The 16,231-nt window shown below is 39.2% G+C and overlaps 1 protein-coding gene and 1 non-coding gene across 2 annotated transcripts; both read left to right on the top strand.

Annotated features, from left to right (window-relative positions):
• The first annotated feature begins 937 nt into the window (after nt 1–937).
• On the top strand, nt 938–10,048 carry RPL5 (ribosomal protein L5). The gene is made up of 8 exons (XM_007437505.4): nt 938–1,093; nt 2,660–2,729; nt 2,829–2,944; nt 4,940–5,074; nt 6,152–6,354; nt 6,967–7,144; nt 7,858–7,946; nt 9,883–10,048. Exons 1-8 carry the CDS (start codon nt 1,091–1,093, stop codon nt 9,980–9,982), a joined length of 894 nt encoding a protein of 297 aa, XP_007437567.1. The 5' UTR covers nt 938–1,090; the 3' UTR covers nt 9,983–10,048.
• LOC112541788 (small nucleolar RNA SNORD21) lies at nt 6,742–6,837 on the top strand. The gene has a single exon (XR_003085729.1). It is a non-coding gene; the product is annotated as a small nucleolar RNA SNORD21 (small nucleolar RNA).
• Nucleotides 10,049–16,231: the final 6,183 nt, after the last annotated feature.

Genomic DNA, 16,231 nt, shown 5'->3' with positions numbered 1-16,231 from the left:
TTTGGACACATTATGTGAAGACCTAGCTTTCTTGAGAAGTCTCTAATGCTGGGAAAGGAGGAAGGAAAGAGGAAGACCAGCAGCAAGATGGATGGACTCAGTTACAGTGGTGATGGGTACCTCATTGAAGGGCCAGGTCAGGGACCGATCATCCTAGAGAAAATCTGTCTAGACAGTAACTAAGAGTCAAAGTTGACTTGATAATGCATAATCAGTCAATCAACTGATCGACAACATGATAAGTCTGTTCAAATGCCATATGGATTTAAAACAAATGAAAAATCTACAAGAGCATTTTCCAGCCATTACCATCCAGATCTGTTGGTTAAATTCTGTAATACTCAGCAGTTCAACACTATCTGATGAACGCTGAGAAGCAGGGCCAGGCCTAGCTAATATCTGCATGGGAGACTCTCAGGGAATCCCCAAGCTGTCAGCTATACTGAGTCGTTGAAAAAACAATGGCAAATTAGAAGCATGGGTGTTCCTCATTGAGGGAGCCTTACTCCTAATTCTGAGTGTGCTGACTATTATGATTGGACATTATGAGATAGTCCAGCACAGCTTCTGGCCATCAGGTTGCAGAAGATTGCTCTAAATCAGTGTTTTTCAAACTTGGCAACTTTAAGATGTGTGCACTTCAACTCCCAGAATTCTCCTGCCAGCGTGAAGAGTTGGAGTCCACACATCTTAAAGTTGCCAAGTTTGAAAAACACTGCTCTAAATGTTAACTCCATGAACACAGGGAGGACAACGCTGACAACGCTAGTTGGCAGCGGAAAGTTTGCTACAATGATGTCATAAGAGCAGCTATGGATAACGTACTCACTCTGCGGAGCTGAGCCGAAGTAAGCGCCGGTGGAACAGGGAACAGAGCACGAGAACCGAAGCAACCACCTCTCCTCCAAGCCTCCAGAGGGCAGCATTCTCTCCTCGAAGTGTCCCTCTTGTTGCGAACTACTCCGCCTTGTCGGCCTGTTACGTGTTACGCTTACGTCCTGAGCTCGGCCTTTTCCCGCAGCGTTACGGGTTGCGGACGTTTCATTAGGCGGCCCTCGGCCTAAAACGAAACGGGACACAACCGACGATCATGGTCAGTACCGGGCCCAAACGGGCCGTCGTGGGGAAGGCGGGACTGGCTTTGCATTCCCGAGCTCGGCTAGCTTCTTGTTTGCCTCCTCCTGCCTGGATGGAGTCCGATTGGGAAGTGGTGGGCCCAGCCGCGGAAGCAGGTTCCAGCGTGGCCTAATGGCTGCTCTCGCTGCTTTTAAGCTGCTGTTAACAGGAGAGCTGCGGCCTCGCTGAGCTCCGTTCAGATTGCTTCCCGAGTCTGCTTTTCTCACGTCGTCACCTTTTGCTTCTCCTGCTTCTATTCCGACTTAAGAGTTTCTTTCTCAGCCCCCAAGCAACCCTTCATTAGCGCTCTCTTTCTTCGAAATTATGAAGGGTACTATTTGAACCTCCCTTAAGTTGAAGACCTTGAATGCATGAAAGGTTTTCCAGATGTGCACATACATGGAGCTAAGGAGAGAGCTGCGATCCCTGCAGGATTTGGGGTGGAGGAATGAATGAGAAATGACAGGGGAGTCAACTTGGTATCATTTAATGGCTTTATATTTCTAAGCTTCCTTTAAGTTTGTTGCGTCTGATCGTGTTTTTGCTGTTTTCTGCAGCACATGGTTAAAAGCTGTTTCGGGGGTGCTTCATGCATTACGTTTTCCAGTGGATGGGTGAATCTCTAATTATGGGAACAGCAAAAGGCTTAATTTTCTTTTCAAACAACTTGAAATCACGTGGAAAGGGTTGGTCTGGCAGTCTGTCAAGCTTCATAAAGCTTCTGTTGTAGGTTTTTGCTATTGTTATGACATTCTTGCCTACTTTTTGTGTAAAAGATACCTAGCTGTCTTTTACTGCTGATTGGAGGCAAATATAACCAGGAATAATTTCTGGAACAGCACTTTTTCAAATGAAAAGGGGTCCCCGTTGATTATTACGGACTAAGTAAGATGTGATGTTACAGTCTTACGTTACTTTGCAAATGGAGAAGACTGAATTCATTTCAGAAGCGAAAGAAAGTTTCATAGAAGCTAGCATATTTTCTTGAGGATGGTCAGAATAGGAATGCCCCCTGGCTTCTTAGAATTTAGTACAGTATTGACTTTTTTTTTCAGCCATAGGCATTTTCATTAGAATCATGGGTAGACTGTGACAGTATATAATTTTTGGAGGGTTAAATCATATAAAACAACAAATGCTTGTAAATAAAAGCTATCTTCAAAAATGTGTGAATTGTTGATTATAGATCAGTGGCAGTTAAAAAAAAGTGAAAGTTTACTTTTCTATGTATGTTGTCAGTGCTTCTGATGATTTCCAGATTTCTAGCAGTAACTAAGATAGAATTCTGTCAGCATCTTTACTGTCAGGGTGAGCTTTCCAGTACAGTACAGTTTTTCATTTTGCACTTTATTCACTTCTGTATTTTCAGCTTCTTGGTTCTCAATCAATCAGTCAAATATTTACTTCTGTCATAGACCAGCATAAAAACAATCAGGAAAAATTACATCCATTTCACGAATCCTTCTCAGTTCTTTTTTCCCCCCCTTCATTTGATAGATTGTCACACAGAAGTTCTAACATTTTTTTTCTCCATTTATTCAAGGGGTTCGTCAAAGTTGTCAAGAACAAGGCCTACTTTAAGAGGTACCAAGTCAAGTTCCGAAGAAGGAGAGGTCTGTTTCACTTCTTTACAGAGCTTCAATACATTGAATGGATAATGGCATAAAGAGGCAATTTCTAAATCTATTTTGATCTGTTATTTTTCTATTCAGAGGGAAAGACTGATTACTATGCTCGTAAGCGCTTGGTGATTCAAGATAAAAACAAGTACAATACTCCTAAATACAGGATGATTGTACGTGTCACCAACAGGGATATCATTTGCCAGGTAATGCCATCTTTTGATCTTGACTATTGTGAATGACCAGTTTTCCTATGTCTTTCATAGCAGTGATTTTGTGTAGATATTTTATAATGTATAACAATCCTTAAGTTATGAGCTTCTTTAACTAGGCTTTTCCTCCAACAGTGATTTTTTTCAGACCAATATTATATTCTGAACACTAGAATAGTCCATATTTTTAACAATGCTGCTTCCTTTAAAAAGAAGTTATAACTGAACTATTCAGAACTTCATTTGAAGTTTTACTCTTGTGGACACCTTCAGTGTACATTACCAATTAAGTTATGTCAATATTTATTACATTGCTTCATTAAAAAAAACAGAATGGGTTGCCCTTCCCCTTTCAAGATTGGTGTGCAGTCTGGGGGATCTTTTGGACTCACAAGTCCTGCCCTGGGTCCCACTAATTAAACAGTGACATTTGTTGGGACCCAGGAAGTGTGCCTTCTCTGTCACAGGGCATGTCCTCTAGGAATGAGATTCCTCTAGAAATTTGTGTGGTTCTCACCCTGATGATATTCTGAAAGGTCTTGAAACCCTGGCTGTTTTCCAGGCCTTGGGGTAGGGTGAATGTGGCATTCTTGTTAGGAGTGTGATAGATTTAGATTTATGTGTACCGTTTAGACAGATACTGTCCAGTTTATTTATATTGTATTATGTAATTTTTATATTATTTGTTTTAAATTATGGGCTGCCGAGAATTCTTTTGGAATCAGGCAGCACCAAAATCTAATAAAATAAATATACGTTTAATATTTCACTAGTAATGATGTTTAGAGAAAGAGTGGACAACTTGTAGCCTTTGACTTAAATTCATTCAGTCCTCTTTCAGTTGGGCATAGAAAAAGTGGGTGAATGTGGAAGAGGACTGTCAGATATTATAAGATGTTGGAGATGAAAACAGATTATAAAGGAATATGCCATCACTGGATACCTGTTTTAGATAGTAAATTAAATATGCTTCATGCAATCCTGGGAAACCTATTAATATTAGCAAAGAAGCTAAATTGTAACGTTTATTCTTCCTGCATCACAGTAGCCCCTTTTCTTTTTTGCTCAGCCTTTAGAGATTGATAGTTATTCAATTTCAGGAGAATGAGGCTACGTGATACGTAATCATATGGAAGAATCCTACTTTGATCCAATGCATTCAGTATAAGAAAGAAGCAGGAGAAAGCGCAGAGGTGGCAGCATCTGGCAACCTTGTCTTGGTTTGGAAACAAAATGGGATCAGGCCTAGTTAATAGGATGGGGGAATAGCCAGAATGTCTATGGCTATAGGATAGCCTGGGAAGTAAAAATAAAATCCAAAAGTAGATAGTGGGAAACTGCTTCCCTAGTATTGTGAAGCAAACTGCATGGATGCAATCACTTAGGAGTTGAGCCAGAGTCAAAAGTGTCTACCTTTAAAAAAAAAAAAAATGTGGGAACTGAGCAGCAGGAGAGGAAGTGATACAAATGTACCCTCAGAAATATCTTAAGACTTTCTTACTCAGGAAAGATGTGGCTCTTGTTCTCTCTATTTTTATTTATTTATTTATTTATTTATTAGATTTGTCTCCGCCTATCTCCCCCTGATGGGGGACTCTGGACGGCTCACACAATCCATTAAAATGATTGACTGATTGGATTGATAGATATAGATATATATAAAAATTACAAAAACATAAAAACTATACCAAGCATTACCAAAAAAGAAAGAGGCTGATGGTTTCCAGAGCTGCGGAGGAAAGGCTTCTAAGGGACTAGCCATCCCCACACTTGATGTCTTCTCTCCTCACCCCAGGCCAAGTGGCAGAGCCAGGTCTTCAAATCCCTCTCTATACCATTCGCTTGGATGCGTATATGTAGCGCTTTCAGATGCTGGCTTGAGTCATGGATTTGTTTTCTGTATTGAAGAGACTGGGTTTGGGAGGATTTGCTGTAAATTGTAAATTGCAGTAAATGGATTTGAGATCACTCACTGTTCCCTTTTTTTAGATTGCATATGCCAGAATTGAAGGTGACATGATTGTCTGTGCTGCATATGCTCATGAGCTGCCAAAGTATGGTGTGAAAGTAGGCTTGACCAACTATGCTGCTGCCTATTGCACAGGCTTGCTGCTGGCCCGCAGGGTATGTATCTATTAATGATCATCATTTGTGCCTCCTTGTCACTTGGCAATATCTGCAGTCATTGATGTTATGGATTTCATGTTAGTCAAAGGGGGATGAATTGCAGATCAAATAATCAATAGGCACGCCATCGTTCTGTGTTAGTCCTCAAGTTCAGTGAAATAATGTATGTGTTAAATCAGCAATTTTTATTAGCAAGATAAAAGCATTAATTTATAGACAGGGAGCTTAAATTAAATAGATACAGAGATTTATGCTTGGATGTTAAAAGAGCCCCATTTCTCCTTTTCTGTGGCACCTGATAGATTTTTCCAGCTTTAATCAGTGGCTTACAGAGGGCCTGTTATCGCATCTAATAGTATATAGAAAAGTGGGGGAGGTGGTAGCAAGAGGTCATGAGTTCTTGGACCCTCTGTTGGCCTTTCCCAAATCAGTTAGAACATTCTTGTTCAGATGAACTTTTGAACTAAAGTTGGGCTGCCATTTGCTGTCGGGATTTTATCTTGTTGATAAAATAGAGGTTTATATGCTTTTGTGTTTTATATTTTATGACATTTTATTGTATTTTACTATATCTTATGTTTTCAACTTCTGGAATCTTGAGAGAGGGATAGTATATAAATAAATGTAATAAATTAAAAAATGTGAGAAACAAAAAATGCCATGTTACGACTTAATGAGATAACTAGCCTATGAGATGACCAGACACAATTATAGGGAAACTTTGTTTTAAAGGATTACTTTGAGAGAGTAGTATTGCAATAGTATTCTTGACTGTTCATTATGAAAGTACATCATGGCAATTTAGGTTATTTGTAATAAATGATGTCATGTACATGATGGTGCCATTTTACAAATGGCATGATGATGATGATATTTTTCAAATGAGGTAAATCGCTGAGGAAATGTGATCCAAGGCTTTTGTGTTCCTAAAAAAACAAAGTGTCTCATTTTTTTCAGCTTTAAAGTGTGTGTTGATTTCATTCCTGTGGGGTGGCAAGCATTGCATGTCACTGTGTAATGAAGTGTGATTTTTTTTTCTTGTTAAGGAAAACTTACATATATTGTCGTTTGCAGCTTCTGAACAAATTTGGTCTTGATAAGATCTATGAGGGCCAAGTTGAAGTGACTGGCGATGAGTACAACGTGGAAAGTGTGGATGGACAACCTGGTGCCTTTACTTGTTATCTGGATGCTGGTCTTGCTCGAACAACTACTGGAAACAAAGTCTTTGGTGCTCTGAAAGGGGCTGTGGATGGTGGTCTTTCAATCCCACACAGGTAACTTCTCCCCTTCTGGATTGAATTCACATTCAGGCAAGCATTTAGTTATATGGTTTACCGTTTCGTTTTTTTTTTCCCTACACATTTTAATGTGCTCTTTGTATTGCTTTTATGAGGGTATAACTGTATCTAAGTTCACTTGTATTCTATTGTTGCCATATATAACAACCTCTTAGGCTATTCTCTGTGGTGGACTCAGAACTTACTTGGCCCTATGCAATTCACTGCTAAAATCTTACATGAACTGGATGCTTTGTGTTCAGAAGTCTGCTTCTCTGTTCGCTTTGATTTGTTCTAGTAAGTTTTCCAAATTAAAGATTAGTAAAATAGGATGATTGTCGAATTCTAGAATAATCCCATCTTTTGCTTTATTTTGAACTGGCTACTGTGTGATGATATCCCATTGACTGAACAGTCTGTAGTTGGTCCTTGGCGTGTGTATGATTGATCTTGGTGTTTCAAGACGGGACTGATGGTGGCTGAAACTCTTGAATCAGGCTGGTTCCCCCCCCCGCCCCTCCAAAAACATTTTGGATTCTCATAGTGTATGTTCCACATCTTACCCAGTGTGCTCCCAGTGTGTATAATGCTCAACTTTTTGTTTCACAGTACCAAGCGTTTCCCGGGTTATGACTCAGAGAGCAAAGAATTTAATGCGGAAGTGCACCGCAAGCATATCATGGGACAAAACGTTGCAGATTACATGCGTTACTTGATGGAAGAAGATGAAGATGCTTACAAAAAACAGTTCTCTCAGTATATCAAGAACAATGTAACACCTGACATGGTAATACATCTGTTTATATAAGTCCTCCATGAAAATTACTACTGCTAGCGTCACATAGTTTCATAGTATTTAAAGAACTACTAAAACAAATTTGTAGGTCACCAGAGCTTGGGCCTGACATCATTGCTGCATGGTTTCGGTACTTTTGACCTTGGCTTGTTCAATAACATCATTGTCCATATATAACATCATTGACAGATGCATCTCAGCTGTGTGACTGTTTACCTGCTTGTTGTTTCCAGTGTGTGCATGCTTTTTGGTGTATCTTCTCTACTGGCTTTCATTTCTGCTGTTGAAGATTTCCCTCCATCGTTCCCTGAGCTATCCCCAGTAGCTATTGGCTTCTTGGCTTTTTCTTACTGTTATTTCCTCTTTCCTCAAATACTTCTGCTGCCTGGAACAATCACAGCTTGATCTTTGTCAGGCACAAAACAGCTCCATTTTGGTCCCTGCCTGGATAAAACATGGATGTTTCAGTTTGGACATGAGCCACTTGAAACCAGCTGTTACATACATGCATGAGCCATTTTGCATTTCCCTCTTAGTCTGGTTGTGTTTCTTTGTGTATGATTGATTTTCGGGTTGTAGATAGGGAGGCACTGCATTTGATTTTATTATCATGCTTCCTTCTCATCCTGTTTCAATTTTTTTTCTCAAGACAAATATACTGATATGCATTAAGTATGAATTAATGTCTATATATTTTGCCACAGATGGAAGAAATGTATAGAAAAGCTCATGCTGCAATACGTGAAAATCCTGCCCACGAAAAGAAACCCAAGAGAGAAGTTAAAAAGAAGAGGTGAGATGGTCTTCATTTTTTTAAGAGGGGTTCCATCAGGAAATATTATTGTATACCAGTGAAAGAATATATTAACATTGTGTGTGTGTGTGTTTGCTTGGGGCATGCTAAAAAGATGTTTTTTATTTTGTGGTAATAAGTTTTTTCCCAGCAAAATATGATATATAAAGCTTAAAATAAGGTTCCTGTGTTTTAAAACTGTAGAAAGTACCTCCAGCTTGCTTGCTTATTTCTTTATTGCAGAGATTTATATATCATCCCATTCAATTAACTGCAGGAGCCTCTCCTGCTTGCCTTTATTGCACACCTTTCTGCTTTAGTGAAGGTTCATCAGCGGATTTGGACATTCTAGGGAAATAATTAGAGGTGTGCATAAAACAAAAAACATGTTTAGTTTCAAACTGAAAAAACACTGTCTTGGGAGTTCTGCTGTACCTTCTGGCTAGGCAGTGGTTCTGCAGAACCAAAACTGGGAATATCCAGAGGGGTCTTATGGAGTGAGTAGGGGAAGACTAGTGCACCTCTTTCTTCTTCATGGCCTATACTGGCCTGCCCACCAAATTTTCCAGTGTCTTCCTTTTGTTATCTCCCCTTGTGCCAAGGTGGAAATCGAGGAAATTAATGGTGGTAATCTAGCTGGCCTATTTGGCCCCTGATCTTCCCAGCCTCTTCATTTTCCTACCTCCCCTTAGCCACCAACTTCACCAGCATTCTTGGCTTTTTCTCTCTCCCCCTCCTATCAAACAGTATTGCCTGGTAGGCATATGTTTTTTTTCTGGACATGGACCACTAGAAATGGAACATTTTGCACATTCTTAACATACATTTATATTTACAAGCTATGTGCAGCCTGCATGCCTTCAGATTTCTGCATCTATCTTAAATATAAGACCAGACTCTTCAAAATAATGAGCAGTAGTCCAAATATGAACGAAATTTCCCCAAATACCATAAAGCATAACATGAGCTAATGGGATTGTGTTGTATTTCTTACCATTTTCAAAAGGAAAACAATTGGTTCCATTAAATAAGCATCACTTTTCTAGTATCAAACCTCAGAATGTGAAGCCACTTTGTGTTAATTATCAATACTTTTGATATATTGTATGATCTTCCATTCTAATTTGAAATGTGTTATCTCATAGAAAAGTGGTATTGTTTTCTGTTACAGCTAATAGTTTTCAAGTTTGGTAGAATGTGCTTATTAGGAGTAATTCACATGAGCTCTAAGACCATTTACGGTCCAGTAGATTAACCTGTTTACCAGTCTAGGAATAGATGTAGAATTTGGCACAGGTGGAGGAGTTCTTAAGCAGAGCTCCTGCTCAAGGAACTATTGGATGATAGAATGTGGTTCTGTTTTTGAGAATATCAGATGGATGTAATGGGGAGGAGAAAATCATTTATGGGTAGGCAAAGATAGATGTCATCTTCAGTTGGAAGGAGAGGTGGTCTGGATGCCTTTATGCAATTACATGTGTAACCACTCTTACTCCAATTAGAACTTAAATAGCTAGACAATGTATAGCTTTTCCTAAATTTATAACCTTGGAACTTGAAGGTTGAGGGGGAAGAATGGTAGGTTCTAGGCTGATACTGTAGCAGAGATGCGTTGGCTTGTTCAGAGGAAAAAAATAGTGTTATAGAATGCAGACTCGGGAGCAGTTTGACAAAATGTCATTGTTCTAGAAAAACCTCAGATTGTACTTTGTATTATAAAATAAGATTCCTAGGATATATAACTGATTAGTAAAACTAAGCAGAGATTGGTTTATTAGTAAGATTGCATATATATAAAATCTCTGGTACTGTAGCATCTGATAATTAAGATTAAGAATGCTTATAGCGTCAGTTCTTTTTTCTTTTTTAAGACTTGATTATTCATGCACGATAGGTTCTGCATTGGCAAGAATAACAAAAAACTATCTTGTTGCAGGTGGAACCGTCCCAAATTGTCCCTTGCTCAGAAGAAAGATCGTGTGGCTCAAAAGAAAGCTAGCTTCCTTAGGGCTCAGGAACGTGTGGCTGATAGTTAAAATGCCTTCCATAATTTTCTATGAAGATTTTGGAAAACAAAATAAACTTATTGAATCAATGTTGTACATGTTGACTTACTGAGATTGAATTCTAGCTGCAGTTGAATTAATTGATCACCTGACTTCTTGGGTCTCCCTTTTTATGTTTATATAAGAAGTTACAAATGTGAAGATCAGTCTAGCTTCTCTGTAGCAACTCCCCTATTTATATCCCACCTTTTCTTTGGGAGCTGAAGGCACTCCCTCCAGTGTTTTCCCCACAACAGCACTCTTGTGGGATAGGTTGGGCTTAAATAATGTGTTTGGCCCCAAGTCACCCAAGAAGCTTCCATGGCTGAAGACGGTCTTGCAGCTGGGTCTTCTTAGTGCTAATCCAACACCTTAACTACTGTGACTCATTGGTGCTCAAGTGTTGACCTGCTGCTAAAACTTCAAACTATAAAAAGATCCATCAGGTAAGTGATAAACATTTGGATGTATGGGCTCCTCCTTACCAGGGACATCCAAAAGCAGACTCTCTAACTGCCCTCCAGATCTGCTAGAGCTACAGCTTGCGGAATTTCCAGGCACTGTAGTCAGTAACTAGTGATGGATGAAACTCATTACATGTAACCCCAGAAATGCTTTTTTTAAAATTCTGGAACACATTGATCTCATCTTTGGGGTCTCATTTGGAAATTTTCCAGAAGTCAATTTTCAGGAACAAGAAGTGGATTCTTGTATTGTGGATCCCTGGCTTCTATTTGGAATACTGCAAGCCACTTTCTGTTCCAGAAAGTCCCAGATTAGTATATTCTGGAAGAAAAATGGACTGTTTTAGTGTTCCTTGGAAAATTCCATCCCCAGAAGTATGTGCTTTACACATAACTACCAAGTGTGCAGTATTGGAAATTGTAGTAATCTGAAAACTCCAGTTTGGGAAGCTGATTCTTCATTCAAATGAAAGTAGTCTCTCTGTTTGGCTATGTAACTGGCACATCATTTGATAAAAATCAAATGAGAGAGAATTACACAAATATATTTCAGTGCAATCTTGGTTGTTTAAAGTATAAATTGAAGCTTGTACAAAACAGTAATCCACATAGAAACAGTTTCATCCTCTCCAACTATAGAGCCTGTTACTGGTATTGAATATATTCTAACTATTCCAGTCTTCAGTCAGATCACAGTAATGCAAACCAGCTTAATCTTAGACTAAAATTCAACTAAAATTCTATGGATGCACCAACTTTGCATGGCAAAAAAGTGTGAACAGTTCTCAGTCCTTTTTATTTTAGTCAGCTTCTCTTACCTCCCATTGATTAGTTTTAAAAAGCCCTTAAATCTTGATTATGAAGAGTTGACTTTGCAATTTGGTCAGCCTTCTTTCTGAGAAGAGAACAGAAGCTATAACCAAGGGGAAAGATGCAGCAAGGTGTGTCTGGATGCTATTTAGCCTGTATTTGTGTTGCTGTATATCAAGATTGTTTAATACATAGCCTTATCAGGAAAATTAACATTGGTTACTGGAGAAACCACAACCACAGAATTTAATTTACAGAGAGGATACAGTACAGCTCTGCACTTCAGCATCTGTTCAGGCAGTACTAAGCTATACTTAAGCTCACTGATTTCTGCCTTCCCTGAGTCCTGGATCATCCTGAGAGCTATATACATAAAGTGAATATAAGTATAGCTCCCATTCAGGTCTCCAGCCTTTATGCATGATGAATAAATGTAAGACTTCTCACTTGAGCTTTTCACATGTGAGGTGAAATGGGGTCTGCATGGCAGCATTTTCAGTGGATACCTGTTCCTGACCCACAGCTTTATTTAACAGAACTGATGCTAAAGCCAATACAGAATGGGTATAAATTTGGGCCTATCAAAAAAAAAAAACTGACTTCTTTATTCCTTTTCCACTTGATATGAACTCGTGGATAACTATTACTTTTTTCCAAGGTATTAGTTACTTTCACTTCAAGCACTTTCTCTTAAGAATTAGGTCCAGGATACAAGACTCCCTTGTTCCTTCTATCATTTGAATTAATTAAGATGTCCATGAGAACAGTAATACATTGGACCTCTGACTCTCAGCAGTTATATTTCAACAAATATCAGGGTAGCTGAAATCTCCCATTGTTCTGGGCCTCTTTGAAAGTTTGGTCATCTGACAAATGCCTCATCCACATTTTTTGCCTGTCCAGGTAGTCTGTAATACACTGTGACAATATCACTTTTATTTCTCTCTCCTTTCATTCTTATCCAAATAATTTCAACATTCCATGCTCCGATTTGGGAATTTTTATGAAATCATATGCTTTTTTTATATACAGTGCAACAACTCCCTTTCTGTTCAGTCTGTTCCTTTTAAATTAAGTTGTAGCCTTCTAGGGCTGGGTTTCAATCATATGTGTCATCCAACCATGTTTCAGTGTTTCCTATGATAATATTTTTGTCCTGCAGTCTTAAGGTTCTAAATTCCGGTGTGCTTCTCATAATCTCTGCATTGGTGTAGAAACATAAACAGGCTTTGCTTTCATAGTTTCCTGCCAACTTGACCCTTGCATTTCCTGCATTGTTGGCCCCGGTCCCAGTATATTTGGTTCAGGGCTTTTGATATCTTTTCCCTGATGCTCTAATTTAATATCCTCCTGATCAGATTGGCTAGGTACCTGCCAACAGGTATTTCCCAGTCTTTCTGAGATGTTGCCCACTTCTTTACAGGAGTTCTTCATTTAGGTAGCGCCGTCAATGACTGAGGAACCCAAACTCTTCTCAGCAGCCCTGTCTACACACCAATTGTTTCCTTCTAGGATCCTGTCCTCTTTTCTATGCTGTAATCCTCATCAAGAAGAATTGATAAAAACCTTACTTGTGCTCCCACTACCTTCCTGCACAAGGCCTCATAGTCTCTGGAGATCCATGCAAGGTTTCCTCAGCCAGTGTTAGTCATCCCTACATAACACAGTAAGAAGGGATAGTTATCTGTGAGTATGAAGTGTCTTGGCAGCCTGTCTGGAAGACAGTGCATATCCCGCAATATCCTATCAGGTCTGCACACTGCACCCTTCATTTCTCTTAGCAAGGTATTGCCCACCACAGCACACTTTTTCCTCTAAGTAGTCCTTCAGTTTCTTTGATCCACGCAGGCCTGAGTGTCTTCTGTCCTGTCCTGCAAAGCTGGGGTTTGTGAGGCTTGCTCAAGTGGCTGTTGACTGTCTTCAAGTGGTTGCTGAGCTTCATAGGTACTGAGTGCCCCCTTAACCTCTTCCTTTTCTGGGTTATATGCTTCCACTAGTCTTCCTTTTTGCATTCCCTGGTGTTCACTTCCTTTCTCTGCCCCTCCTGAGTAGCTTAACTTGTCCTGCCCAAGAACTTCTCATTTTCCCTGGTGCGTTGCACTGTACAAACTCTCCTTCAGTAAGGACACAAGCTTTGAGGGGAACTTCCTATTTAACACTTTAACTACTAAGGGTGCATCTAATTCTCTCAATACCAACTTTAAATAAGGCAAAATTATGATAGCTTCAAAAGAGCAGGAAACAAATTTCCAGTCATAGGTAATGGATTTAAGACCATAGATTGGAGAACTGTAGAGCTAAAAATGACCTCAAATATAGAATTCCTGATTTAAATCAGCATCTTTCGTAGGTAGCCATCTAATATACAATCTCAGCTTGCATCACCAAGCTGGCCTTGATTATTAGTCTTGAAAAGCTCAATGGTATTATTAAATTTGAGACCACCAGACCACTAGTTTGGGAAGTTTAAAAAACACTCTGAAAGACAGCAGGGGCAAAGCCCACTTCTGCATTGTTGCCAAGAAAATTACATGGATGCGGACATTAAGATATTGGGAGTCATGTTCAGCAGCTCAAATAAGATGTTACGCTTATACCTAGAATAATATTGGCTTTGAAGATATTTTGTTTTGCTTTTTGCTGTCTTATTATTTTAAATATAGGATTCAGAAATTTCTAATATCCTATCAGGCAAACTGCAGACTCAGAATCAACATTCTCATGAGGGAGAGATACAATTTGCTACCTAAAGAGATCCCCCAGCCCCTCCTACTCCTAGAGATAAGAAATTCGTTTTTGTTCCTTTTAAAAGAGGGCAGAAGTTGCTGGGTGGAGGCTGGAAAGCATGTGAGGTACATCATCTCCCCAAACAGCTTTTGCTTCATAGCTGGAAACTCCAGAATTCTGTGGGGACATCCAGGCATATTGAAAAGCAGAGGGAACATCAATTTAAAGAGTCTGATTTTTGTAGAAACAGGTAATGAGTCTAACCAGCAATTTATGTTAGATTTTTAAATTTCTTTTAATTGTGATAAGTCCAGGGTTCTTTCATTTTTATGCGAAGTAGGGAACTTAAAAAAAAAAAAAAAGCCTTGATTATACTTATTCCAGACCATACTTGTTTTTCTTTTAATATCTCCTTGTAATGTTGAAAATTAAAAAGTTCTGATCTCTTTATAGGGATTTTGGGTCAAAGAAATCTCATTTGTAGCAGTTGTAGTCTTGTATTTTCTTTTGTAAATGAGCAGCCGTTCTTCTGTAACATCACTGTGTATTTCCATGTTAATATTTAAACCTTGTTCCTTTTAGTAAAGTTTGATTTTACTTATTCTTGTGAGATAAGTCTGTGTCCCAAGGGATTGGAGGGGGGAGGGGAGGGCTGATTCCTTCCTGTTATACACTTTAACCCAATATGGTCAGGAAGGGGACCATTGTAAGGAGTAAGGAAGATGACCTTGATGGAAATATGAGAAACTGTTACCTAGGGAAAAGGGGCTAAAACATTTTTTTAAGTCCAGAACAATGAGATAACATTCAGAAGCAGCTCAGGCAGATACCACCTAATTCACTGAAGTATAAGGAGGAAGAGGTACAGCACAATCAGGCTTGCAAGACTGATACCAGCCCACTAGGTAGACCAGACCAGGAAATCAACTCTACATGAAGGTTAGAACTACTTTTATTGAGATTGGCTATAACAACAGAATCTCCCCCCCCTTTAGATTTTTTTTAAATCCCACCTTTATTTTTATAAATAACTGAAGGTGGCAAACATACCTAATACTCCTTCCTCCTCCTATTTTCCCCACAACAACCCTGTGAGGTGAGTTGGGCTGAGAGAGTGACTGACCCAAAGTCATGCAGCCGGCTTTCATGCCTAAGGTGGGACTAGAACTCAGTCTTCTGGTTTCTAGCCTGGTGCCTCAACCACTGGACCAAACTGGCTCTCCCTTGTGTTCTATAGACCAGTAATTCTCAACATGGGCCATATGGCTCCCTGGGGGTGGGGTGGGGGCACAGTAACTTTCTGAGGAAGGTTACCCAAGCTTAACTGCCAAGCATATGAATGAATTGATGTAATCCTCACATCTCATTTTTTGTGCTAATTTCAGCAGCATAAATATTAAAAATTACTAGTTTACAATAAATATCTTGATGAAAACAGCAGTCTGTAATATATACAGTTTTATATTCCAGCAAACAGAAACTACAGAGGTACTTACAAGTTTGTGAATCCTTTTGAATTTTCAATATTTCTGCATAAATATGACCTAAAATGTGATGTGTTCTCTACATAAGTCCTAAAGCTAGATAAAGAAGACCCATTTAAACAATGGAGTCAAAAACATTATACTTGTTCATTTATTAATTGAGGAAGGTGATCTAAAGTTATATATTTGTGTGGCATATGTATATGAACCTCTAGGATTATCAGTCCATTTGAAGAGGAAGTAAGAGTCAGGTGTTTCAATCAATGGCATGATAATCAGGTGTGAGTGTGGGAGGTACTACCTTATTTAAAGAACAGAATTCTGGGTATTCATTATCAAAGTCTGATCTTCACAACACAGGTATGTGGAAGTGTATTATGGTTTGAACAAAGGACATTTCTGAAGACCTCTGAAAAAGAGTTGTTGGTGCTCACCAGGCTGGAAAAAGTTACAGAACTATTTCCTCCAGTCCACTGTCAGGCAGATCATGTACAAGTGGAGGCAATTCAACACAATTGTTATTCTTCCCAGGAGTGGTCAACCAATCAAGATCACACCAAGAGCAAGGTGCGTAATGCTCTAGGAGGTCTCAAGAATCTCCAGGATAACATCTAAGGAACTAAGGACTTCTCTTGAATTGCAAATGTCAGTGTTCATGAGACCACTATCAGGAGAACACTGAACAATTGTGTGCATGGCCGGGTTCCAAGGAGAAAGCCACTACTCTCCAAAAAGAGAGTAGTGTTCTCTTGCTG

The sequence above is a fragment of the Python bivittatus genome, unplaced genomic scaffold (assembly GCF_059951505.1).
Source record: "Python bivittatus isolate LINGU-HERP-01145 unplaced genomic scaffold, Pbiv_v1 ctg000700_np1212, whole genome shotgun sequence".
Lineage (NCBI taxonomy): Eukaryota > Metazoa > Chordata > Lepidosauria > Squamata > Pythonidae > Python > Python bivittatus.
The sequence above is the reverse complement of the archived record's forward strand: the minus strand, read 5'-3'. Positions and strand labels throughout refer to the sequence as shown.